The following is a 27,979-nucleotide window of genomic DNA, read 5'->3' on the forward strand; positions in this document are numbered from 1 at the left end:
AGGCGTTTGCCTGTGAAGCCAAAGGACCCGGGAAGCTAAAGGACCCAGGTTCAATTCCCCATGACCCAAGTAAACCATATGCGCAAGGGGCACGTGTATCTGGAGTTCCTTTGCAGTGGCTAGAGGCCCTAGCATGCCCATTATCTCTCTGTCTGTATCTCTTCTCTCTCTGCTTACAAATAAATAAGTTTAATTAAAAAAAAAATAAGATATCCCAGTGGGAAAAAAAAAGTTTTCATTCATTCGCAGATACATCAATCTAGGTGAGACTTGTCTCCTCCTCTTTGGGACAAAGTTACAATTGTAACATGAACCACACTTAACAACAACAACAAAAAAACTTGGAGAGAGAAAGAAATGGGCGCACCAGGGCCTCTAGCCACTGCAAAGGAACTCCAGATGCATGTGCCACCTTGTGCACCTGACTTTATGTAGGTACAGAGGCACTGAACCCAGACCAGCAGGCTTTGCAAGCAAGTACCTATAAGCACTGAGCCTCTGAACCACTCTGTCAATTCATGCCCCCTTTCAAAACCAGTAGTTTATAGAGTTCTATAAATAGTATTTATGATAATATTTGTCATTAATCTAAAAAAATATATTGAGGACGTGTAAAAGTTCACCCTCAACGTTTACCCTAGCCTTAGAAGAAAGAACACTAGAACCACCGTGACCGGAACTAAACTCGCAGTCTGGTATATACCACCCGAGCCTTAAAAGTGACGCACTCAGCAGCTGTGCGCCTGCGCGGCTACGCCCCCTCGACCTAGCGTTGCTCCACGCCCCTGCGCCGTGACCTGGACTAAGCGCATGCGCTTTCGTAAATGCCATGGCGTGGGTCCCCGCGGAGTCTGCAGTAGAAGAGTTGATGCCCCGGCTGTTGCCGGTGGAGCCGTGCGACTTGACCGAAGCTTTCGATCCTTCGGTACCGCCCAAGACGCCTCAGGAATACCTGAGGCGGGTCCAGTGAGTGATTTGGCCCCGGCACAGCCCCGGTGCTGCATGTGAATAACGCCCCCCCGCCCCCGTTCCGGTCCCGAGCTCTCGCGATTTCGAGGCTGTCCAAGATTCCTGAATTACATCTTTTATGCACGAAATTACTTTGAACTCTTGCACGCACTATGATGTGTGTTCTTAGGTTTATTTGCTTTGGTTCCAGCTAGATTTAGACATTATTTAGTACCTCAGTTTAAAGTCTAAATTTTATTTACGGTTTCATAATGAAGTAAACTGCATCTGTCTTACTTGTTTGTAGGATCGAAGCAGCTCAGTGTCCGGATGTTGTGGTAGCCCAAATTGATCCGAAGAAGTTGAAAAGGAAGCAAAGTGTAAATGTTTCTGTGAGTTTTATAACCATCTGGGATTATCCCAGCCTCTCCCCCCCCCCCCCACGACTAAGTACTTACAGTATCCAACAGTATCTATTGTGATGTAGGTAAGAGCTGGTTACTCCTTTCAGAGTTAGACATTTGCTTATTTTCCTCCAGAAGGAGAGTTGCAAAAGAATCTTTCAGTAATCCTAGTATTAGTGGAGGCCTTGTGCATCTTACATTAGGGACATCATCCAGGCGTAAAGAAATAGCCAAGTGTGGTGGCATACTGTAATCCCATCACCTGAGAAATTGAGGCAGGGAGATTTCTGGAGGCCAGTCTGATCTATGTTGTGAGTTCTAAGCTACCTTGGGATATGAAACTCTGTCTAAAGAATTAAAAGATAACAAAGAAAAAAAAAAAGCCAGGCATGTGGCGCACGCCTTTAATCCCAGCACTCGGGAGGCAGAGGTAAGAGGATCCCCATCAGTTCAAAGCCACCCGGAGACTACATAGTGAATTCCAGGTCAGCCTGGGCTGGAGTGAAATCCTACCTGGCGGGGTGAGGGTAGGATACCAAAAATAATAAAGTCTAGCCATGCATAGTGGCTCACACCTATAATCCTAGTACTTGGGAAGCTGAGGCAGAAAAATTGCAGTGAGTTTGAGGCTAGCCTAGGCTAGCGTGAGAACTTGCCTCAAAAACAGAACAAAGAATACCTAAATCTTTTTTTATTTATACTATCCTAAACCAAAACACACACACACACACACACACACACACACACACACACACACGCTGTGCATGATGGTATATGCCTTTAATCCAAAGCAGAGGCAGGAGGATTGCTGTGAGTCTAAGGCCAGCCTAGGACTACAGACTGACTTCCAGATCAAGTGAGTTCCTACCTTGGTGGGGCGGGGGGTGGGGGGGATTACTACCCTTTAATAAGTAAAGGAAGAAATTGTTTTGGTTGTACCTTGATAATTATTCACCTTTTTTCCTTTCCTTTGCTTTTTCCCTTCCTTCCCTTGCTTTCCCTCCCCTCCCCTCCCCTCCCCTCCCCTGTCCTGTCCTGTCCCTGTCCTGTCCCTGTCCTGTCCTTTCCTTCCCCTCTTTTTTTGCCGAGGTAGGGTCTCTAGCCCCGGCTGACCTGGAATTCACTGTATGTTCTCAGGGTGACCTCAAACTTAAAGCAGTCCTTCTACCTCTGCCTCCTGAGTGCTGTGATTAAAGGCGTGCACCACTGTGCCTGGTTTGGTACCATTTTAAAAATGTTGTATTTTTTAATTTTTTTTTTTTTTTGACAGAGAAACAATGGGCATGCCAGGGCCCACAGCCACTGCAAACAAAGTCCAGACAAATGTGCCACCTAATGTATCTGGCTAACGTGGGTCCTTGGGAACCAAACTTGGGTCCTTTTGGCTTTGCAGACAAATGCCTTAATTGATAAGCCATCCCTCCAGCCCTATTTTTTTATTATTTACGAGAGAGAAAGAAGGAGACAGAGAGAGAATGGGCATGCCATTGCATCCAGCCACTGCAAATGAATTCCAGACACGTGCCACTTTGTGCACCTGGCTTATGTGGGTCCTGGGGAATCAAACCTGGGTCCTGGCTTTACAGGGAAATTCTGTAACTACTAAGCCATCTCTCCAGCCCTTGGTACCACTTTTTTTTCAGAATAGAAAGCAAAGAGTTTCATATCTTGCACACTATGGGCATTATTCATTTTTTTTTTAACCAGCATGCTCTTTATTAAGCACCTAAATTATGCTGGGTGCTACAAATACAACAGAGGATAATCTAGAAAAGGTCGTACATCCAGGTATGGTAGCACACTCCTTTACTCCCAGCACTTGGGGGAGGCAGAAGTAGGAGGCTTGCTGTGAGTTCAAGGCCACCTTGAGACTACATAGTGAATTCCAGGTCATCCTGGGATTGGAGACCATACCTTGAAAAACAAACAAACGGTCCCAACAGGTGGGGTATATTAACTACATAGCTGTAGTCCTAGAACTTGGAAGGAATGAGGGTATATGATGGAGAATGGGGTTTTAAAGGGGGAAGTAGGGACAAGGAAGGCATTACCATGGGATATTGTTTAGAACCATGGAAGTTGTTAATATAAAATAAATAAATAAAGATCCCAGTATGAGCTGATAGATGGCTTAGTGATTAAGGCACTTGCCTGCAAAGCCAAAGGACCTCAGTTCAAGTCCCTAGGGCCCAGGTAAACCAGATGCACAAGGTGGCATGCGCATCTGGAGTTTTACAGTGGCTGGAAGAGGCCCTGGTGTGCCCATTCTCTCTCTCAAATAAAAAATATTTTTAAAAAAAAAAAAAGATCCCAGTACTTGTACAGTTAACACTTTCCTCAAGGACACAGAAAGTGAACAATATATCCTGTGCTTATCGTCTTGAGAAAAGTAAAAAGATAAAGTTTAATAAAAGAGAACTACTTCAGATAGTCAAAGATTCTCTCAGAGGAGGTTATATTTAAATGGAGGTCAAAGAAAAGTGACATTTAAATTTTTTTGGTAATTTTTATGTTCTAAGTAGTTCCTTTAACAAATGTTTATAATCAAGAAATTATAATTTGACATCAAATTTTTTTTTAATTTTATTAGCATTTTCCATGACTATAAAAAAAATCCCATGATAATTCCCTCCCCCCCACACACTTTCCCTTTCGAAATTCCATTCTCCATCATATTACCTCCCCATCTCAATCATTGTACTTACATATAGACAATATCAACCTATTCAGTATCCTCCTCCCTTCCTTTCTCTTCCCTTTATGTCTCCTTTTTAACTTACTGGGCTCTGCTACTAAGTATTTTCATTCTCACGCAGAAGCACAATCATCTGTAGCTAGGATCCACATATGAGAGAGAACATGTGGCGCTTGGCTTTCTGGGCCTGGGTTGCCTCACTGTGTATAATCCTTTCCAGGTCCATCCATTTTCCTGCAAATTTCATAACTTCATTTTTCTTTACCTCTGAGTAGAACTCCATTGTATAAATGTGCCACATCTTCATTATCCACTCATCAGTTGAGGGACATCTAGGCTGGTTCCATTTCCCAGCTATTATAAGTTGAGCAGCAATAAACATGGTTGAGCATGTACTTCTAAGGAAATGAGATGATTCCTTCAGATATATGCCTAGGAGTGCTATAGCTGGGTCATATGGTAGATCAATCTTTAGCTGTTTTAGGAACCTCCACACTTTTCCACAATGGCTGGACCAGATTGCCTTCCCACCAGCAGTGTAGAAGGGTTCCTCTTTTTCCACATCCCCACCAACATTTATGATCATTTGTTTTCATGATGGTGGCCAATCTGACAGGAGTGAGATGGAATCTCAATGTAGTTTTAATCTGCATTTCCCTGATGACTAGTGACATAGAACTTTTTTTAGATGCTTATATGCCATTCATATTTCTTCCTTTGAGAATGCTCTATTTAGCTCCATAGCCCATTTTTTGATTGGCTTGTTTGATTCCTTATTATTTAACTTTTTGAGTTCTTTGTATATCCTAGATATTAATCCTCTATCAGATATATAGCTGGCGACGATTTTTTTCCCATTCTGTAGGTTGCCTCTTTGTTTTTTTCACTGTGTGCTTTGCAGTGTAAAATCTTTGTAATTGCATGAGGTCCCAGTGATTAATCTGTGGTTTTATTGCCTGAGCAATTGGGGTTGTATTCAGAAAGTCTTTGCCAAGACCAATATGTTGAAGGGTTTCCCCTAATTTTTCCTCTAGCAGTTTCAGAGTTTCAGGTCTGATGTTAAGGTCTTTAATGCATTTGGACTTAATTCTTGTGCATGGCGAGAGAGAAGAATCTATTTTCATCCTTCTGCAGATATATATACACTTTTCCCAACACCATTTGCTGAAGAGGCTGTCTTTTCTCCAATGAGTATTTTTGGCATTTTTATTGAATATCAGGTGGCTATACTTGCGACCTTTCTAATTTCTTTTTTTTTTTTTATAAAATATTTTTTTGTTCATTTTCTATTTATTTATTTGAGAGTGACAGACACAGAGAGAAAGACAGATAGAGGGAGAGAGAGAATGGGCGAGCCAGGGCTTCCAGCCACTGCAAACGAACTCCAGACGCGTGCGCCCCCTTGTGCATCTGGCTAATGTGGGACCTGGAGAACCAAGCCTTGAACTGGGGTCCTTAGGCTTCACAGGCAAGCGCTCAACCGCTAAGCCATCTCTCCAGCCCTCTAATTTCTTAATATAGGCTCTTAAAGCTATAAATTTACCTCTTAGAACTGCCTTCATTGTGTCCCAGAAATTTTGATATCTTGTGTTCTCATTATTGTTTGGTTCTATAAATTTTTTGATTTCCTTCTTGATTTCTTCATTGACCCATTCATAATTTAGTAGTGTATTGTTTAGTTTCCATGATTTTGTGTATGCTCTATGGCCTTTCTTGCTTCTGATTTGTAGTTTAATTCCATTGTGGTCAGATAGAATGCAAGGACTTATTTCAATTTTCCTGAATTTGTTAAGATTTTCTTTGTGTCCTAATATATGGTCTATTTTAGAGAATGTTCCATGTGCTGCTGAAAAGAATGTATATTCTGCAGCCTTTGGATGAAATGTCCTGTATATATCTGTTAGGTCCATTCCTTCTATGACCTCATTTAGTCCAGATGTCTCTCTTTTTATTTTTTTCTGGGATGACCTGTCAATTGATGAGAGTGTAGTGTTAAAGTCACCCACCACCACTGTGTTTGGTGTTATCTGTTACCTTAGTTCTAATAGTGTTTGTTTGATGAATTTGGGAGCCCCCATGTTAGGTGTATATATGTTTAGGATTGTAATGTCCTCCTGTTGGAGTGTGCCCTTAATCAATAAAAAGTGACCTTCCTTATCTTTCTTGACTAACGTTGGACAAAAGTCTACCTTGTCAGATATTAGGATAGCAACCCCTGCTTGTTTTCTAGGCCCATTTGCTTGAAACACCGTCTTCCAACCTTTCACCCTAAGATAATGTCTATCCTTTGTAGAAAGGTGAGTTTCTTGGAGACAACAAATTGTAGGATCCTGCTTTTTAACCCAGTCTGAAAACCTATGTCTTTTCGTTGGGGCATTGAGGCCATTGATATTAAGAGAGATATTATTGAGTGGTGTGTATTTATGTTTGCCTTTTTTTTTTTTTTTTTTTTTTTTTTTGTGGTTCTGGTTCTACCTGTGCTCTCTTGTGTTAACCAGTATTTGAGTATTGTTTGTTTTTTTCTAGGTTCCTTATATGTGTGCTTTTCCTTTTCTTCATCATGGAGGATTCTATCAAGTATTTTCTGTAGAGCTGGTTTTGTCTCCAAATGCTCCTTTAACCTGCTTTTGTCATGGAATGTCCTTATTTCTCTGTCTGTGTGAATGGATAGCTTTGCAGGATAAAGTAACCTTGGTTGACAGTTGTTATCTTTCAGAACTTGGAATATATCACTCCAAGCCCTTCTGGTGTGTGTTGAATAATCTGTTGTATTCCTGATGGGCTTGCTTTTGTAGATAACTTGATTTTTCTCTCTAACTGCTTTCAATATTTTTTCTTTGGTTTGTATGTTTGGAAGTTTGATTATAATATGGCGAGGGGAGGTTCCTTCCAGGTTTTGTCTGGCTGGGGTTCTAAAGGCTTCCTGTATCTGCATTGGCACCTCTTTCCCAATTTGGAGGAAATTTTCTTCTATGATTTTGTTGAAGACGCTTACTATGCCTTTGGAGTGATTCTTCTCCATGTTCTAGTAGTAACGGGGGAGCTTCTCCTTGCCAGTTTCTCCCAACAGCACTCTCTTCCTGTTTTGAAAGATGGTAGGCTGCTTTTGGTAAGCTCGCTCAGTCTGAATGTCCTTCATCTTCCCGGCAGGCCAAGGAAAAGAGGACCAAATGTTTTATATAACTTCTGAAGATCTTAATTGGTGGCACATGATGTCTTATATACTTTATTTTTAAATTTTAGAGTGATATGACTTAAGTTTTATTTCGAGAAAATACTTGATCATTTGTAAACTGTGTGCTATTACAAAAAACAGAAATAGGATTAGGGATATAGCTCAGGGGTAGAACACACCTATCATGTATGAGACCCTAGGTTCAATCCTTAGCATCCCCAAGATGGGGAAAAAAAGATCTTTTCAAGTCATATGTAAGTTATTTGATACATTTTTCCCATCTCAGAATTCTCTTTTCAGGGTACTTCTGTCTTATTTCTATTTATAATCACAGAAAAGTAGAACTAGGTTATATCTTCAGGGTTCAAGATACTTAGATTTCTTAGAAACTTACTGTAAACCATTCCATGCTTCTCCTGTTAAAGTGGCTAAGATCTTTCGTTTTTGTTTTGTTTTTTTGGGGTAAGTCTTACCCTAGACCAGGCTGACCTGGAATAAATTCACTTTGTAATCTCAGGGTGGCCTCAAACTCATAGTGATCCTCTTACCTCTGTCTCTCAAGTGCTGGGATTAAAGGCGTGCACCACCACACCCAGCTAGGATATTTTGCTAATGTTTTTAACTGGACATAAGTAGTAAGATGCACCTACTTACTTTTTATGCTTGTAAAAACTCCTTTTTTATATAGTCTTGGTTCTTCACTGAGAAACATGTACTCTTGATCGTGGTTTTACTTTTACTCTGCATAGGCATAAGATTCCCATTGTGACACTAACAATGATTCTAATATTTGTAACTGACTTCTAGCTTTCAGGTTGCCAGCCTGCCCCCGAAGGTTATTCCCCAACACTCCAGTGGCAGCAACAGCAAGTGCTGCAATTTTCAACTGTTCGACAGGCAAGTGTCATATTTAATCAGGTTAAACACACTTGTGATTTCTTTTTCCTTTTCTTTATTATATTTTTGATTTTTCAAGGTAGGGTCTCACATTAGCCCAGGCTGACCTGGAATTCACTATGTAGTCTCAGGGTAGCCTCAAACTCATGGCAGTCCTCCTACATCTGCCTCCCAAGTGCTGGGATTAAAAGCATGTGCCACCATGTCTGGCTCTTAATTTTTTTCTTTTCTTGAGTTAGGGTCTCACTTTAGCCCAGGATGACCTGAAACTCGCTCTGTTCTTGAACTCACAGCCATTCTCTGCCTTCCAAGTGCTAGGATTAAATGTATGAGCCATCACACCCAGCCAGATTTATTTCTGTTCTTAGGTTATAATTGGAAAACTAATAAGCATGATCAAACTATATAGAATATTCATAAATCAATTATAAAATTATAATTATTACATGTAGTAAACTGCTTTCTTTTAGTTATTCATCCTCTGAAGATCACTATCTAACTTTTCTTCCTTTAGAGTGTAAATAAACATAGAAGTCACTGGAAATCACAACAGTTGGATAGTAATGTGACAATGGTATGTAAGTTTCTCAGCTTAAATTATACCATGTGAAATTGACCATTTTTACTTTCAGTCTTTTTTCCCAAAATTATTTATTTGTGTGTGAGTGTGTGTGTGTGTGTGTGTGCGAGAGCACGTGCGTGTGCACGCACCCACACACCAGGGTCTCTTGCTACATGCATGTGCCACTTTGTGCCCAGCTTTATGGTGAATGCAGGGGAATTTAACCCAGACTGGCAGGTTTTGCAAGAAGTACCTTTAACTGCTGAGCCATCTTCCCAGCCCCTACTTTCCAGTCTAGAGAATCATTTAACTAGCCCATATTATTTTTTTTTTCATATGCCATTATGTAATTGTAACAAGTTGTTATGGTAGTAGCCTGAGTCAGTAGTACAAGTTGTTACTTTCATGACAGGTTTTTTGAGGTAGGGTCACAGTCTAGCCCAGCCTCACCTAGAATTCACTATGTAGTCTCAGGGTGGCCTCAAATACATGGCGATCTTCTTATCTCTGCTCCCCAAGTGCTAGGATTCTTTCATAACTTTTCAAAAAAAATTTGTTTTTAATTTATTTGTAAGAGAGGGAGGGAGGGAGGAAGAGAGAGAGAATGGGCATGGTAGGGCCTCTAGCCACAGCAAATGAACTCCAGATGAATGTGCTACCTTGCACATCTGGCTTTACATGAGTACTGGGGAATCAAACCTGGGACCTTTGGCTTTTCAGGCAAGTGCCTTAACCACTAAGCAATTTTTACTTGTTTTGTTTTTTTGAGATAGGGTCTCGCTCTAGCCTAGTCTGTCTTGGAATTCACTGTGTAATCTCAGGCTGGCCTCAAACTCATGGCAGTCCTCCAACCTCAGCCTCCCGAGTGCTGGGATTAAAAGCATTTGCTACCATGCCTGGCCTTTCATGACTTTTTTTTTCCCCTTTTTTAAAGATTATTTAGCTGGGCATAGTGGCACACACCTTTAATCCCAGCACTTGGGAGGTAGAGGTAGGAGGATCGCCATGAGTTTGAGGCCACCCTGAGAATACACAGTGAATTTCAGGTCAGCCTGAGCTAGAGTGAGACCCTACCTTGAAACACAACAACAACAAAAAAAATATTTCTTTATTTGAGAGAGAGAGAGAGAGAGAGAGAGAGGCAGAGAGAAAGAATCAGCACTGTACTAGGATCTCTAGCCATCACTGCAAACAAACTCCAGATGCATGCACCATCTTGTGCATCTGGCTTATGTGGGTACTGGGGAATCAAACCTGGATTCATAGGCTTCGCAGGCAAGTGCCTTAACTGCTAAGCCATCTCTGTATCCCCCTTCATGACTTTAATCCACCATATTTTAGGAGATTTAGGATATGTTAAAAAAAAAAAACAAAACAGGAAAGTCGTCAGAATAAAAATGGAGTGCTGTGTCAGCTAACAAAAAGAAATAAAGCTGAGGCATTAGGAAGGTAGGGCTCTTGTGGGTTATTAGCTAATAACAATCATAAGGGAATGTCAAACTATAATACACCATAGCCTTAAACAACAGTACTTCTGTGAGGCATGGTTGCATATGCCTTTAATCCCAGCACTTGGAAGGCAAAGGTAGGAGGATCACTATGAGTTCAAGGCTACCCTGAGACTACATAGTGAATTCCAGGCCAGCCTACACTAGAGTGAGTCAGGAATGGAGGCACTCCCTTGTAATGACAACATCCTAGGGGCTAAGGAAGATGAAGAGTTTGAGGCCAGCCTGGGCTATGTGGAAAATTCCTGTGCTATATAATGAGACATTGTCTCAGACAACTACAAAAAGTACTTCTTCAAGGACATCCACCCCCCCCCCTTTGGTATGTGTTCACCCTTACTGTATTAAGAATATGGTGCTTGGCTAGAGGGATGGCAGTTAAGGTGTTTGCCTGCAAAGCCAAAGGACCCAGGTTTGATTCCCCAGGACCCATGTTAGCCAGATGCACAAGGGGTCGCACGTTTCTGGAGATCATTTGTAGTGGCTGGAGGCCCTGGCATACCCATTCTCTCACTCCCCCCTCTTTCTCTGCTAAATAAATAAATAAAAATAAAATATATATAAAAATATTATGGTGCTATCCTTTTTTTTCAATTTTTTATTTTTTTTTCTTTTCACAATTTTTATTAACATTTTCCATGATTATAAAAAATATCTCATGGTAATAATACCCTCCCTCCCCCCCCACACTTTCCCCTTTGAAATTCCATTCTCCATCATATAACCTCCCCATCTCAATCATTGTACTTACATATATACAATAGGTGCTATTCTTGTTAGCTATGGGACCAAGGATTATATTCTCAAATTATTTGAGATAATCTTCCTCCCTTGTCTCAATCTGTTTAAATCCAACTGTACTCTGCTATAGCACATGTATTCCCCTTGCAGTGTTGTCTCCAAATGAATCGTCTTTTTCCTCTTGCAGTGCTAGGGATCAAACTCAAGGCCTTGTATATGCTACACAGTGCTCTTCCACTGAACTGCAGTCCGGTCTTTGATTTTTCTTGAGACAGAGTCTATGTAGCCAGCCTGATCTTGAATTTTCAGTCATTCTTTCTCTACCTCCCAAGGGCTGGGATGATGAGCATATACAGCCATCTCTGTTTTTATTACTTAGGTTTACAAATGGTAAGTGGGGCTGGAAAGATGGCTTAGTAGTTAAGGCGTGTGCCAGCAAAGCCAAAGGACCCAGGTTCGATTCCCCAGGACCCATGTGAGCCAGATGTGCAAGGTAGCATATGGGAGTGGAGTTTGCAGTGGTTGGAGGCCCTGGGGTGCCAATTCTCTTCTCTCTCTTTTTCACTCACTCGTAAATTTTTTAAAAAATGGAGAATGAGGTTGATATTGTATATATGTAATTACAATGTTTGTAATGGGGAGGTAATATGATTGAGAATGGAATTTCAAACGGGAAAGTGTGGGGGTGGGGAGGGAGGGAATTACCATGGGATATATTTTATAATCATGGAAAATGTTAATAAAAATTTAAAAAAAAATAAAAAAATAAAAAAAAATGGAGAATGATTGGCCTCTACAACTTTTTAAGGATTCTTCTAGACTATTACTTTTTTTTTTTTTTTTTTTTTTTTTGGTTTTTCAAGGTAGGGTTCACTCTAGCCCAGGCTGACCTGGAATTCACTATGTAGTCTCAGGGTAGCCTGAAACTCACAGTGATCCTCCTACTTCTGCCTCCTGAGTGCTGGGATTAAAGGTTTGTTCCACCACACCCAGCCAACTGTTACTTAAAATAACAAAACGTTTTATTTATTTATTTGAGAGAGATGGGAAGAGGCAGATATAGAGAGAATGAGCACTCCAGGGCCTCTAGCCACTGCAAATGAACTCCAGATGCATAATCCATCTGTGCATCTGGCTTATGTGGGTACTGGGAAATTGAACCTGGGTCCTTAGGCTTTGCAGGCAAGTGCCTTAACCACTAAGCCATCTCTAGCCTCTTGACTGTTACTTGATAAGGATATAAATGTGTTTTCAGTATTTGAAAAGATTGAATAAAGGGTTCTTAGGTTTTCTTGATGGGATAAAGGTGTCATGTTATAACTCACATTTAAAGAGCAGTCATCCTGCTTCACAGCAGTATGACATACTGGTGAGTCCTGTCATGTATGTTGGAAAATTGTACTTCCTACATCATAGATGCTTAGAGTTTAAAACCCTCAATGGATGGATTAGCACCTCACATAAAAGTGTGTCTTCGAGAAAATGGATATATTGTTCCAGGCAATTGTTTTGAACCTTTTTTGTTTTGGGTTTCTTTAAAAAAAATTATTTTTATTTATTTGCAGAGAAAGAAGCAGAGAGAAAGACATGGGTACACCAGGGCCTCCAACCACTGCAAACGAACTCCACACGCATACGCTATCTTGTGTGTCTGCCCTACGTGGGTCCTGGGGAATCAAACCTGGGTCCTTTGACTTTGCTGACACAAGCCTTAACTACTAAGCCATCTCTCCAGCCCTTTTTTTGTTTGTTTTTAGATAGGGTCTCACTTTATCCCAGTCGGACCTAGAATATACCATATAGTCTTAGGGTGGCCTCAAACTCACAGCAGTCCTCCTACCTCTGCCTCCTGAGTGCTAGGAGTAAAGGTGTGTACCACCATGCCCAGCTGTTTTGAACCTTTTTTTTTTGGCGGGGGCGGGGGGGGGGTTCAAGGTAAAGTCTCACTCAAGCTCAGAGTGATCTGGAATTTACTCTGTATTCTCAGGGTGGCCTAGAATTCACAGTGATCCTCCTGCTTCTGCCTCCCGAGTGCTGGAATTAAAGGTGTGTACCACCATGCCAGCTTGAATCTTTTTTAAAAATACACTTTAAAAAAAAATTTGTTTATTAATAATTTACAGACATTACACTAGACAATTGACACCATCACAGACAATTGTGATTTTTTTTTGTTTGTTATTTATTTGAGAGCAACAGAGAGAAAGAGGCAGAGAGAGGGAGAGAGAATGGGCATGCCAGGGCCTCCAGCCACTCCAAACAAACTCCAGATGCATGCACCCCCTTGTGCATCTGGCTAACATGGGTCCTGGAGAATCAAGCCTCGAACTGGGGTCCTTGGGCTTCACAGGCAAGCGCTTAACTGCTAAGCCATCTCTGCAGCCCAAAAATATACTTTTTATGAGCTAGGTGTGGTGGCACATGCCTCTAATCCCAGGACTCAGGAAGCAAAGGTAGGAGGATCATGGTGAGTTCAAGGCCACCCTGAGACTGCATAGTGAATTCCAAGTCAGCCTGGGCTAGAGTGAGACCCTACCTCAAAAAAAAAAAAAAAAAGCCAGGCGTGGTGGAGCACACCTTTAATCTCAGCACTCCGAAGGCAGAGGTAGGAGGATCACCATGAGTTCAAAGCCACCCTGAGACTACACAGTGAATTCCAGGTCAGCCTGGACTAGAGTGAAACACTACCTCAAAAAAAAGTATGTGTGTGTGTGTGTGTGTGTGTGTGTGTGTGTGTGTATGAGAGAGGGGGGGAGCGAATGCTTATGCCAGGTAGGGCCACCAGCCACTGCAAACTCTAGATGCATGCACCACCTTGCGCATTTGGCTGATGTGGGTCTTGGGGAATTAAAACTGGGTCTTTTGGCTTTGCAAACAAGTGTCTTAAACTGCTAAGCTATCTTTCCAACCCTGTTTTAAACCTTTTAATTACTTCTTGTTTTTGAGAACTTAATGAAAGTTGTTTTATCTTCAGGTAGAAAAAAATGTATGCTCTATGCATCCAAATTTCTCCTTACAAAGATACTACTCAAATGGGCTAGAGCCCACCACAGTACTCTTAATGATATCCTTAAAAGTCCTGTCTCCAAAGGTGGTTGCAGCCTAAGGCACTGGCAGTTGGGGCTTCAGCATATGAATTTGGAGGGTATACACAATTCTCCCCATAACTAGCACCATATCTTTGTTTTGAAGGATTGGGGACCTAAGGGATCCTCACTTCTTTTTTTTACTGTTCAGTATAAAAGTAAATACATGGAAATAAGTACTTTTTTTTTTCTTCTAGCCAAAATCTGAAGATGAAGAAGGTTGGAAAAAATTTTGTCTGGGTGAAAGGTTATGTGCTGAAGGAGCTATTGGGCCAGCTACAAATGAAAATCCTGGAATTGATTATGTACAAGTAGGTGATAATGTGGGTAAATGAAGTGTTCTGATTTGGGAGACATCATTTAATGTAAGGGTGTTAACAGAGACTGCAACTTCGGCCAGGTTCAACCTGATTTATACACATCATGAGCCAAAGTGCTTCTTTTTTCAGTTTGGAGAAAAAGCAGACTGTGATTAAGGCTGTCACTCTGTATAGAAAACTTCTGCCAAGCTCTTAGTTTGTTGGCACTTAGAAAATGCAATCCAGTTTCTAAAACAGTTCACTGTGTTTTTTGTTTGTTTGTTTGTTTGTTTTGTTTTTTTAAGGTTGACTTCCTACCATGCTTAAAGTCCTTTTTCTGACCCTCTCTCCTTCCCTGTCTTCCTCTCTTCTTCTCATTTATTTATTTGAGAGAGAGAAAGACGCAAATAGAGGGAGAGAGAATGGGCATGCCAGGGCCTTCAACCACTACAAATGAACTCCAGACGTATGTTATTTATGTTATATATTTGGGGGTCCTGGGGAATTAAACCTGGGTCCTTTGGCTTTGCAGGCAAGTGCCTTAACCACTAAGCCATCTCTCCAGCCTATCAAATTTCAAATTTGTTTTTTAAAATAGTGCTTTAGGGCTGGAGTGATAAAATATTGCATTAGCCATCCATGGTGATGTGTTCTTTTTAATCCCAACACTCAGGAGGTAGAGGTAGGACGGTCTCTATGAGTTTGAGGCTAGCCTGAAACTACATAGTGAACTCCAAGTTAGGCTGGGCTACAGCGAGACCCTACCTCAAAAACAAATCAAAACAAAATACTCTAATTCAAGTGCTCTTAATTCTTGAAAATTTTAGTCCTTACTGATTTTACTGGTAAATTTTTCTCTTTCTTTCCAGGCAGGGTCTCACTCTAGCCTGCACTGACCTAGAATTCATTTTGTAGTCTGTGTTGTCCTAAACTCAGTACATGTAGCTAAGGATGTCCTTAGTCTCTTTTTTCATTCTACTTCCTAAATGTTGTACCACCATGTCTGGATTAACTGGTGATTTTTTGCTTGTTTATTTTTTCAAGGTAGAGTCTCAGTGTAGCCCAGGCTGACCTGGAATTCACTAATAGTCCCAGGCTGGTCTTGAACTCATAGCAATTGTCCTACTTCTGCCTCCCAAGTGCTGGAATTTAACTATTGATTTTTTTTTTTTTAATTTTTATTTATTTATTTGAGAGCGACAGACACAGAGAGAAAGACAGATAGAGGGAGAGAGAGAGAATGGGCGCGCCAGGGCTTCCAGCCTCTGCAAACGAACTCCAGATGCGTGCGCCCCCTTGTGCATCTGGATAACGTGGGACCTGGAGAACCGAGCCTCGAACCGGGGTCCTTAGGCTTCACAGACAAGCGCTTAACCGCTAAGCCATCTCTCCAGCCCTAACTATTGATTTTTAACTGATACGTAATTTTTGTTTTGTTTTGTTTTTTGTTTGTTTGTTTTTTTCCGAGGTAGAGGCTCACTCTAGTCCAGGCTGACCTGGAACTTACTATGTAGTCTCAGGGTGGCCTTGAACTCATGGCAGTCCACCTACCTCTGCCTCCCAACTGTTGGGATTAAAGGCGTGCACCACCACACCTGGCTCAATTTTTTAATATTCTATTTTTATTTATTTGAGAGTGTAAGAGAGAGAATAGGTGTACCAGGGCCTCCTCCAGGTGCTGCAAATGAACTTGAGATTCATGCGCCACCTTGTGTATCTGTTTTATGTGGGTCCTGGGGAATTGAACCTGGGTCATTAGGCGTTGCAGGCAAATGCCATGATATGTACAATATTAATATTATGGTATAAATTGGGTTTTTTGTTGTTGTTTTTGGTTTTGGTTTTTTGGGGATAGGGTCTCACTCTAAGAGCTCAGGTTGACCTGAAATTCACTATGTATTCTCAGAGTGGCCTCAAACTCTCAGTGATCCTCCTACCTCTGCCTCCCAACTGATGGGATTAAAGGAATATGGTACCATGCACATATAAACATTTTTTAAAATATAATTTTGTCAAATATAATATGAAAATTAACTTTTTCAACCAAGTATGTTGTCCAGGGAAGCTGAAGCCAGGGGACTGTCACAATTGGAGGTGACTGTCTCAAACAAAAATAAAATGTTCAGCTAGAGAGATGGCTTATGGGCTAAGGCACTTAAGTTAGACTCTGTAGAACCCATGTAAGCCAGATTCACAAGGTGGTGCATGTGTCTGAAGTTCATATGCTGTGTCTGGAGTCCCTGGAGTACCCATTCTCTCCCCCCCCCCTTTCTCTCTTTCAAAAATAAAATTTAAAAATATAGTTTGTTTATTTATTTATTTGAGAGAGAGAGGAAGACAGAAAGAGACAGAAAGAGAAAGAGAATAGGCACGACAGAGCCTCCAGCCACTGCAAGCAAACTCCAAATGCATGTGCCACCTTGTGCATCTGTCTTACATGGTCCCGGGGGAATTGAACCTGGGTCCATAGGCTTCTCAGGCAAGCACCTTAACTGCTGAGCCATCTCTCCATCGCTCAAATAAATAATTTCTTTTAAATGTTAACTTTTCATCGTATGATTTTTTTTAATTTCATGCTTTTTCAAACTTTATTTTTATTTTATTTATTGGAGAGAAAGTAAGAGGCAGAGAGAGGGAGAGAGAGAATGGGTGTGCCAGGGCCCCCAGCCACTGCAAACAAACTCCAGATGCATGCACCCCCTGTGCATGTGGCTTACGTGGGTCCTGGGGAATTGAACCCCAGTCCTTTGGCTTTGCAGGCAAACGCCTTACCTGCTAAGCCATCTCTCCAGCCCAATTTTTATTTTTGAGGTAGGGTCTCACTCTAGCCCAGGCTGACCTGGAATTCACTATGTAGTCTTAGGGTGGCCTTGAACTCATGGCAATGCTTGTACCTCTGCCTTCCGAGTGCTGGGATTAAAGGCATTTGCCACCATGCTGGGCTTTAAAATGATTCATGCTTATAATCCGAGCATTCAACACTCATGAGACTGAAGCAGGAAGTTCAAGGTCAGTCTGGGCTATAGTTAGTTCAAAGCCAGGTTGAGCTACATAGTGAAAACCTGTTTCAAAAAAAGCAAAATAGGTCTGGAGGGATGGCTTAGCAGGTAAGGCGTTTGCCTGCAAAGTTAAAGGACCTCAGTTCGATTCCCCAAGACCCACGTAAGCCAGATGCACAAGGTGGCACATGCATCTGGAGTTCGTTTGCAGTGGCTGGGAGCCCTAGTGTGCTCATTCTCTCTCTCTCTGCTCTTTTCCTCTCTCAAATAAATAAAATATTTTTTTAAAAAAAGCATAATAGGACTGGAGGGATGGTTTAGCAGTTAAGGCATTTGCCTGCAAAGCCAAAGGACCCAGGTTTGATTCCCCAGCACCCATGTTAGCCTGATGCACAAGGGGTTGCATGTGTCTGGAGTTCGTCTGCAGTGGTTGGAGGTCCTGGTTCACCCATTCTCTCTCTCTCTCTCCCTCCCCCTCCCTTCCACTTTCTCTGTCAAATAAATAAAATTTAAAATTATAGTTTTAAAAAAGCAAAATAAGGGCTGGAGAGATGGCTTAGCGGTTAAGCGCTTGCCTGTGAAGCCTAAGGACCCCGGTTCGATGCTCGGTTCCCCAGGTCCCACGTTAGCCAGATGCACAAGGGGGCACACGTGTCTGGAGTTCGTTTGCAGTGGCTGGAAGCCCTGGCTCGCCCATTCTCTCTCTCTCCCTCTATCTGTCTTTCTCTCTGTCTGTCACTCTCAAATAAATAAATAAAAAATGAACAAAAAATATTTTTTAAAAAAAAGCAAAATAGAATAAATTCAAAACTCATATATTTTAGGTTATCTTATTGGCCAGTGAGGGGATTTTTTTTTTCCTTCTTTTGGTTTTCTTTGTTGTTTTCTCAACTAGATTCAAACCCAGTGCCCCAGTTCCTCACACATAGGAAGCAAGTGCTATGTCCTCAACCTCAGGAGTTTTTTCTGTGTGTTCTTTGTTCTTAAACAACAGTGTAGCAAAAAACTTTCCATTTTGGGGCTGGAGAGCCATTTGCAGTGGCTGAAGGCCCTAGCATGCCCATTTTCCCCCTGCCCCAAATAAATAAAATAGATTAAAATATTAATTTTTTTCCAGTTAGCACAAAAGTAAAAAATAACCCTCCTTATAATTGATTTAGTAATTTCAGTTTCACCTTTTCTTTCAGATTGGCTTTCCTCCCTTGCTTAGTATCGTAAGCAGAATGAATCAGGTAAATCCATCAAATACTAACATATGTATAGTTTCGTTCATGGTATGCATGAAAGTATTTCTGTATATTTACAGCTTGCAAGACCTTGTTCTTAGAGGTTAAACCACACACCCACGTACACCACTTTACATACACAAACAAAATTCGGGGAAGGGAGGCTAGAGGGATGGCTTAGTGGTTACAGGTTCTTGATGGCAAAGCCTGCCAGCCTAGGTTCAGTTACCCAGCCACCAGTGTAAATCCAGATAGGCATTTATGTTGAGCAGCAAGAGAACCTGTCACACCCATACAGACCTGTCTCTCTGTCACACACACACCCCTAAATAAATAAATCAGAAATATATTTTTTTTTTAAGAAAAAGAAGGGGAGCTAGAGAGAGATGGCTTAGTGGTTAAGGCACTTGCCTGCAAAGCCTAAGGACTCAGGTATGATCCCCCAGTAGTCACATCAACCAGATGTACAAGGTGGCACATGTATCTGGAGTTTGTTTGCAGTGGCTAGAGGCCCTAGAATGCCCATTCTTTCTCTCGCTATCTCCTTCTTTCTCTCTTCCAACTAACTAAATAAAAAGATATCTTTTAAGAAAAAGAAAGGCTGAGGTGATGGCTTATCAGTTAAAGGTGCTTGCAGCCCAGGTTTAATTCTCTAGACACCCACATAAAGTTGAATGGGCATTTGCAGTGGCAAAAGATCCTTTTCTTTCTTTTTTTTTTTTTTTTTTTAGGTATGGTTTCACTCTAGCCCCTGCTGACCTGGAATTCACTATCTAGTCTCAGGATGGCCTTGAACTCACAGCAATCCTCCTACCTCTGCCTCCTGAGTGCTGGGATTAAAGGCATGTGCCACCACATCTGGCTCTCACACAATTTCTTTTTACAAACTTCTTTATCCTAAGTGAGCCATCTAATGAAATTACTACTAATAGTAACAGGTTTCTTTGGAAGCCCAAAGAATGAAGCCATTTTAAACTTCAAAGTTGCTTTGTAACCAAATTTTTCAAAAAAATATTTTATTTGAGAGAGAGAAGGAAGTAAGGGGAAAATGGGAACACCAGGGCCTCTAGTGTCCACAAACAAACCCTAGACATGTGTCATCTTGTGCATATGGCTTACGTGGGTCCTGGGAATTGAACATGGCTTTGCAGGCAATCACCTTAACTGCTAAGCTATTTCTGCAGCACCTTGTAACTAAATTTAATGGAACTTAAGTTTAACTTGTCAGTGTTTTGTCACTAATAGAACTCTGTCCATCTGACTCCCCTCCCCCCCTTTTTTTAATAGGCAACAGTAACCAGTGTCTTGGAATATCTGAGTAATTGGTTTGGAGAAAGAGATTTTACTCCAGAATTGGTAGTATTGCATCTTTTTTATTTTTGTAATATAAGCAAAATTATATATGCTTACCCATGAGATGTAACTGTAGTATTTATGCTTGCGTATGTATATATTTGTACTTGTGCACTAGTTGTATACTCAAATTGTGCTTCTTTGTTGTTAAATAAGGAACTTATATCAGAAAGTAAATTAAAATAGTTCTTGGTTTCTTGAGGTAGGTTATTGCTCTAGCCCAGGCTGACCTGGAATTCACCATGTAGACTTACGGTGGCCTTGAAATCACATCAGTCCTCCTACTTCTGCCTCCCGAGCGCTGGGATTAAAAGCATGTGCCACTATGCCCAGCTTAAAATACTTTTTTCAAACCAGGTGTGGTGACGCATGCCTTTAAACCCAGCATTTTGGAGGCAGAGGTAGGAGGATCACCATGAGTTCGAGGCCACCCTGAGTGTACAGAGTGAATTCCAGGTCAGCCTGGGCTTGAGTGAGACCTTACCTCAGGGGGAAAAATAACTTTTTTCATTGAGACAGCTTTAGAGAATGAGAGTATAGCTCAGTAATAGAGAACTTGCCTAGCATATGGGATTTGTAGGGTCAATCCCCAGTATGGCAAAAAGGAAAAAAAACGTTGGGCATGGTGTTGTACACCTGTAAATCATAGCATTTTGGAGGCTGAGTAATTTAGGAACTGTCTTCTCCCATCTTGTAGATAAGCATGGAGGGGCTCAGTAGATAGTTATAGTCACAGAGTTCATCAGTGGCAGAACTCAGAATCAAGCCCATGCCATGTGGCTCTGTGACTTTTACTAATAGCTGTGCCACACTGTTCCCCTTCCTGCTCTTTTTTTGTCTCTTTCTTTCACTGCTTCATTTCACAGTTCATCTTTAAAACTGAATAAAGTCAATGAGTATTATCTAAATGATTTACCTGAATGATTCTATTATTATAGGAAATTATCATGCTTTGAAGTAGGTATAATTTTCACAAAGATTATTTTTATCTATTTACTTACTTTTTTTTTTGAGGTAGGGTCTCACTGTAGCCCAGGCTGACCTGAAATTCACTATGTAGTCTCGGGGTGGCCTCAGACTCACAGTGATTCTCCTACCTCTGCCTCCTCAGCACTGGGATTATAGTCGTGTACAACCACGCCTGCCTTCTATTTATTTGTTATTTATTATTTTTGTTTATTTATTCATTTATTTGACAGCAAAAGAGGAAGAGAGAGAGGGCATGCTAGGGCCCTCAGCCACTGCAAACAAACTACAGATGCGTGAGCCCCCTTGTCCATCTGGCTAACATGGGTCCTGGGGAATTGAACCTAGGTCCTTTGGCTTTGCAGGCAACACCTTAACTGCTAAGCCATCCCTCCAGCCCTGTATTTCTGTTTATTTATTTGACAGTGAAAGAGGAAGAGAGAGAATGCTATTTATTTATTTTGAGACAGGGTCTCACTCTAGTCCAAGCTGACCTTGAACTCACTCTGTAGCCCAGGCTAATTTTGAACTCAAGGCAGTTTTCCTACCATCACCTCCTGATTGCTGGGGTTATAGGCATGATGGTTCATAAACACGCTTAAAGATTTATAATTGGAGCCAGGCATGGTGGTGGACATTATATTTTAATTTAAGGGATATTTATTTTGGCTTATACTTTCAGAGGTCCAAGCAGGCTGGTTCTACTGTCCCTGGGCCTTGTATGGGCCCAGGGGTCAAGGTATAAAATTAAAATAATTTGTATATCTGTCTATAGGAGGCAAAGTATAGCTTAATTTTTGCAAAGATTTAGATATATCTTGAGACTTTTTGTTTGTTTTTTGGGGTCTCACTCTAGCTGGGATTGACCTAGAAAAAATTCACTGTGTAGTCTTAGGGTGGCCTCAAACTCACTGCGATCCTTCTACCTTTGCCTCTTTAAGGTGTGCACCACCATGCCTGTCATATGTTAAGCTTTTTTTTTTAAAGAGGTGGGGAGCCAAGACTACATAGTGAATTTCAGGTCAGCCTGGGATACAGCTAGATCCTACCTTACCCGCCCCCCCCCCGAAAAAAAAAAGAGGTTGTGGTAATTGAACCTATCCTTGCACATGTTAGGCAAGAATTCTACAACTGGGCTACATCTCCAGCCATCTTTTTACTTTGCATTTTGAGACAAGATCTCACTAAATTGATCAGGCTGACCTATAACTTGCAATTTTCCTGCTTCAGCCTCCAAAGTAACTAGTACTACAGGCCTATCACACCAAGCTTAATTAAGATTTTTGCTTATAAATGAGAACCTTGAGCTGGGGAGATGCTCAGCAGTTAAAGACACTTGCTTGCAAAGTCTGATAGCCTGGGTTCAGTTCCCCAGTACCCACATGAAGCCAGATACACGAGTGGTGCATATGTCTGGAGTTAGTTTTGCTGTGGCAGGAGGCCCTGGAACACCCATACTCTGTCTGTCTCTCTCTCTCTCTCTCTCTCTCTCTCTCTCTCTCTCAAATAAATATTTTGTTAAACATGAAAACCTTGGGCTGGAGGTGACTTAGTGTTTAAGACACTTGCCTGCAAAGCTAAAGTACCCAGGTTCAATTCCTCAGGGCCCATGTAAACCAGATACATAAGGTGGTGCATGCATCTGGAATTAGTATGCAGTGGCTGGAGGCCCTTCCATCCCCATTTGCTATCTGCCTCTCTTCTTAAATAAATAAATAAAATATATTTTTTAATGAGAACCTCAACTACAGAATCTCATAAACAAACTCTTGGGAGTCTAGAAATTATTTATTTATTTATTTTTGGTTTCTTGAGGTAGGGCCTCACTCTAGCCCAGGCTGACCTGGAATTCACTATGTAGTCTCAGGATGACCTCAAACTCATGACAGTCATCCTACCTCTGTCTCCCAAGTGCTGGGATTAAAGGCGTGTACCACCACACCTGGCTAAATTTTTTATTTATTTATTTGAGAGGAGAGGGAGAAGCAGATGGAAAGAGAGAGAATGTGTGTGTGTCAGGGCCTGTAGCCACTGCAAACAAACTCCAGCTGCATGTACCACCTTGTGCATCTGGCTTTTACATGGGTACTGGGGAACCAGGTCCTTTGGTTTTGCCAACAAGTACCTTAACTACTAAGTCACTTGCTAGCCCAGTCTAGAAATACTTTGAAGTATCTAGTGCCTTGGGTCTATAATTACATAATACAAGAGATGTACCTGGCTCTGCATGTGGTCTCGGTTCATATCCAAACATAGTACAGATAAATGTTCTGTGAATGACACATAATCAGGAACAACACTGGACATTTAGAAAAACAGGTTGATGTGTGGCTCATTGTTTTTACTTTTTTTACTATTTAAATTTCTATTTAAATTTTTTACTCTCTTACTCTTTTTACTATTTAAATTTCCATTTAGGGAAGATGGCTTTATGCCTTGTTGGCTTGTCTTGAAAAACCTTTGTTACCTGAGGCTCATTCACTGATTCGACAGCTTGCAAGAAGATGCTCTGAAGTAAGGCTCTTAGTGGTAAGTTATAACTATTTCAAGTTAAATTACTTACTAACTTATACGGTGATGAAGGATCCCAAGGAGGAAAGGGGTTTCAATTAAATAGAAGAACGTGTAGAATATGTTATATTTGGGAATAGATTAGGCTACAAAACAAAAATACCCCAAATAATAGATTAAAGAAAATGAAGGGCTGGAGAAATGGCTTAGCGGTTAAGCGCTTGCCTGTGAAGCCTAAGGACCCCGGTTCGAGGCTCGGTTCCCCAGGTCCCATGTTAGCCAGATGCACAATGGGGCACACGTGTCTGGAGTTCGTTTGCAGAGGCTGGAAGCCCTGACGTGCCCATTCTCTCTCTCTCTCCCTCTATCTGTCTTTCTCTCTGTGTCTGTTGCTCTCAAATAAATAAATAAATAATTTAAAAAAAAAAAAAAAGAAAAGAAAATGAAGCCACCATGTGGTAGTATATGAATGTAATCCCAGCACCTGGGAAGTAGAAGTAGGGACTTTTGTACTTCAAGGCCAACCATGAACTCCATGGCAAGAGCCTTTCTCAGAAAAACAGAACAAATAAAAGAGTGAAGGTGTTCATCTCAGAGAAGGAAGCCTGAAGTCATGCAGGTAAAATCTACAGTAACCACACCCCAGATATTTGAGTTCTGCTCTTGTGATTTCTCTCCTTGCCTTAGTTTTTTGTTGTTATACAAAATACTTAAAGCTGCTATTTTATATAGAAAAGAGGTCTTCTTGGGTTTGGTGTTGTTTGTAATGTATGAGATTAGCTCCAGGGCCTTCCTTGCACATGCTAGGCAAGCACTCTATTAATAAGCTACTTCCATAGCCTGAAAAGACATTTATTTAAACAGTTCACTTTTGGAGGGTTATAGTCCTAGATCAGGTGGCCCCATCTGTTCAGCCTTCTGACTTCATCACAGAGTGGTGGATGGCATCACCTAGCAGGAGCTTGTATGAGAGCAACTAGTGCCACATGTAGAGGAGGGGAAGCACAGGCTCACTATGAAAACCCCCCGTTACAGTGCAAAGCTGATCCCAGTGAGAGCTACAACCCTTGGAAGACAGCATTGTGATTGATCCTATTTAGCAAGGATCTTTCTTTAGAATATGATCATTATAAGCCGGGCGTGGTGGCGCATGCCTTTAATCCCAGGACTTGGGAAGCAGAGGTAGGATCACCGTGAGTTCGAGACCACCCTGAGACTACATAGTGAATTCCAGGAGAGCCTGAGCTAGAGTGAAACCCTACCTCAAAAAAAACAATAAATAAATAAAATATGGTGATTATTATATTTTTTTGGTGGTGATTATTTTTAAATGTTTTATTTATTTGCAAGCAGAGAATGAGTGCACCAGGGCCTCTTGCTACTGCAAATGAACTCCAGATGCATGAGCCACTGTACATCTGGCTTTATGTGGGTACTGGGGAATCAAACCTAGACAGTCAGGTTTTGCAAGCAAGTGCCTTTAACCACTGAATCATTTCTCCAGCCTGACCGTAAATATTTGTGTGTAAGCAGAGATAGAGACAGAGAGAAAACGAGCACACCAGGGTCTCTAGCTGCTGCAAACAAACTCCAGATGCTTGTGCCACTGTGCATCTGGCTTTACATGGATACCCAGGAATCAAGCCCAGGTAGGCTCTGAGGCAAATTCTTTAACTGCTGATCCATCTCTCCAGTACATGTATATGAAAGAAAGAAAGAAAGAAAGAAAGAAAGAAAGAAAGAAAGAAGGAAGGAAGGAAGGAAGGAAGGAAGGAAGGAAGGAAGGAAGGAAGGAGGAAAAGGAAGGAGGAAAAAGAAAGAAAGGGACTAGAGATATGGCTTAATGGATAAGGCACTTGCTTGAGAAGCCTAAGGACCCAGGTTTGATTCCCCAGTACCCACATAAGCTAGATGACAAGGTGGCACATGTGTCTGGAGTTTGTGTATACTGGCTAGAGGCACTGGCACACCCATTCCGGCTCTATTTCTATCTCTACCTCTCTCTGCTTGCAAATAAAATCAAGGAGAAAAAAAATATACGTGTGTGTATTTTAAAGAATGATTAGTTGGACATGGTAGCACACTCCTTTAATCCCAGTACTGTGGAGGCAAAGGTAGGAGGATCGCCATGAGTTCGAGACCACCCTAAGACTACATAGTGAATTCCAGGTCAGCCTGAGCTAGAGTGAGACTCTACCTCGAAAAACCGAAAAACCAAAAAAAAAAAAAAAAAAAGAATGATTAACTTAAGTTTTCTCCTTTATCTTTAGGAATGCCTATTTCCATATGAAATTAACACTCAGCTAGTAAAATTTTCTTATTATTTATTTATTAATGAGAGAAAGAAAGAGGCAGATATATAGGGAGACCAGGGCCTGTAGGCACTGCACACGAACTCTAGAAGCATGAATCTTGTACATCTGGCTTACATGGGTCCTGGGAATCAAATCTGGGTCCTTAGGCTTCACAGGCAAGTGCTTTAACTGCTAAGCCATCTCTCCAGCCCATATTTTGCATTTTTTTAATTATTTATTTGCAAGGAGAGGTGGGCTGTAGAATAAGGGCATGACAGGGCTTCTCTGCCACTACAAACCAACTCCAGACACATTGACCATTTTGTACATCTGACTTTCCATATGTATTGAGGAATCAAACTGAGACTATCAGGCTTTGCAAGGAAGTGTCTTTAACTGTTAAGCTATCTCTACAGGCCCATATTTTCAATTTTAAAGGTGAATTTATTTCAGATGTATTAGTGGAACAGACTATATTTTCTTTTCTTTTTTAGGACAGCAAAGATGATGAAAGGGTTCCTGCTTTGAATTTACTAATCTGCTTGGTTAGCAGGTACAGTTAAGTAACTTTTGACTTCTTGTTTATTTGTTGTCACTGAGGGCAGAACATACTTAATTTTGCATGTTTGTAATTTTTTTAAATTGGATCCTTGTTCTTTTTCAGTTGAAACACATTTTTATTTAGTATATATTTGATATAATCTTTTTTCTTTCTTTCTTTCTTTTTTTTTTTTTTGAGGTACTTTTGAGGGTTTCACTATATAATTCAGGCTGACCTGGAACTCACTCTGCAATTCCAGGTTGGCCTCAAACTCAGTGATCCTCCTACTGCAACCTCCTGAGTGCTGCAATTAAAGGCTTGTGTCAGCACAGCCGGCTGATAGCTAATATTTATATGCATATAGTCCTTTTTTTTTTTTTTAACTAGGTATTTCAACCAGCGTGACTTAGCTGATGAACCATCTTGAGGAGCTTATCTCTCGGGCAAGGAAGAGATTTCATCTGCAGCAGCCTGTAACTGAGGAAGCACAATGCCAATTTGAGTATAGATTGCATCACTTCAACACTGTGTGAAGGTCTCCTCTTAGTTTCTGCAACTCAAGTATTCAGAATATAGATCAGTTTGGATGTCTGAAATATCTAAGGGAAACCTCACCTGTTATTTGATGCAGTTTGAATAATTTTCTTCGCTCCCATACATATTGAAGTACCTACACAGAAACTGAATAAAGTTTAGAGTCCCTGGTGCTATTTCATCGTTTACATGTATACATAGAAATTTTTGTTGAAAGTATATTTTGCTTACTCAAATGTTGTTTGACCTTTGAATAAAAGATAATGAATGTCCTGAGAATTAGAATTAATATATATTAAATGGTAAATGTGGCCATAGGCAACAAATAAACTATTTAGAGGGTTGGAGAGATGATTCAGCAGTTAAGGCACTTGCCTGCAAAGCCTAAGGACCTGAGTTCAATCTCCTAGTACCCAGGTTGAGCCAGATGGACAAAGTGGTACATGCATCTGGAGTTTCTTTGTGGGGCCTAGAGGCCCTGGTGTGCCCATTCTCTCCCTCTATCTCTTTCTCTCAGCTAGGTGTGGTGGCGCATGCTTTTAATCCCAGCACTCTGGATGTTGAGGTAGGAGGATCACTGTGAGCTTGAAGCCAGCCTGAGGCTACATAGTGAATTCCAGGTCAACCCGGGGCTAGAGCGAGACCATGCCTCGAAAAACCAAAGTAATAACTATAATAATAATAGTAATAATATGATGTTCTTTAATATATTTTTTGTTTTTTAAGGCAGGGTCTCACTCTAGTCCCGGGTTGACCTGGAAATGACTTTGTAGTCCCAGCCTGGCCTCAAATCATGGCAGTCCTCCTGCCTTAGCCTCCAAGGTGCTGGGATCACAGATGTGAGCCACTACCACTATGGCTGGCTGAGGTAAATATTCTACTTATTTGTTTTGTTTTGTTTTTCGAGGTAGGGTCTTATTCTGGCCCAGGCTGACCTGGAATTCACTATGTAGTCTCAGGCTTGTCTTGAACTCCCAGCAATTCTTCTACCTCTACCTCCTGAGTGCTGGGATTAAAGGTGTGTGCCACCATGCCCAGCTTTAACTATTTTAAACACAGAAATACATTTTAAACCAAAAGGTCTCTACACAGAGCCTCAGTTGATACATTCAGGATTTTAAACAAGTACCACCAGTGAAGACATAATCAAGTAGTAAAGCACTCCTTATACACATTTCCATACTCCATATTTTCTTAATTAACTTGGTAAAAATGGCATTGCCCTGGTTGCTAGAAGAAT

General features: G+C 41.2%; 1 protein-coding gene across 3 annotated transcripts; it reads left to right on the forward strand.

The window, feature by feature from the left end:
* The first annotated feature begins 818 nt into the window (after positions 1 to 818).
* Positions 819 to 27,018, forward strand: Gemin2 (gem nuclear organelle associated protein 2). Of its 3 annotated transcripts, none has more exons than XM_045154595.1 (10): positions 819 to 966; positions 1,256 to 1,340; positions 8,030 to 8,119; positions 8,634 to 8,693; positions 14,214 to 14,327; positions 18,502 to 18,546; positions 19,828 to 19,896; positions 23,278 to 23,388; positions 26,159 to 26,222; positions 26,593 to 27,018. In XM_045154595.1, the coding sequence occupies exons 1-10, from the start codon at positions 830 to 832 to the stop codon at positions 26,613 to 26,615; spliced, it is 798 nt and encodes a 265-aa protein (XP_045010530.1). In that variant the 5' UTR covers positions 819 to 829; the 3' UTR covers positions 26,616 to 27,018. The 3 variants fall into 3 exon arrangements, with proteins under 3 accessions (XP_045010530.1, XP_004649192.1, XP_045010531.1); XM_004649135.3 differs by having other exon boundaries at positions 26,159 to 26,217; XM_045154596.1 differs by having other exon boundaries at positions 1,256 to 1,328; positions 26,159 to 26,217.
* The last annotated feature ends 961 nt before the right edge of the window (positions 27,019 to 27,979 follow it).

The sequence above is a fragment of the Jaculus jaculus genome, chromosome 7 (genome assembly GCF_020740685.1).
Source record: "Jaculus jaculus isolate mJacJac1 chromosome 7, mJacJac1.mat.Y.cur, whole genome shotgun sequence".
NCBI classification, from domain to species: domain Eukaryota; kingdom Metazoa; phylum Chordata; class Mammalia; order Rodentia; family Dipodidae; genus Jaculus; species Jaculus jaculus.

What these genes read in the sequence shown, in the direction of transcription:
- Gemin2 (XM_004649135.3), top strand. Translation starts at nt 830, where the DNA reads ATGGCGTGGGTCCCCGCGGAGTCTGCAGTAGAAGAGTTGATGCCCCGG. An exon ending in TGGATAGTAATGTGACAATG is followed by an intron (nt 8,694 to 14,213) that starts GTATGTAAGTTT and finishes TTTTTCTTCTAG; the next exon opens with CCAAAATCTGAAGATGAAGA. An exon ending in CTAATCTGCTTGGTTAGCAG is followed by an intron (nt 26,218 to 26,592) that starts GTACAGTTAAGT and finishes TTTTTTAACTAG; the next exon opens with GTATTTCAACCAGCGTGACT.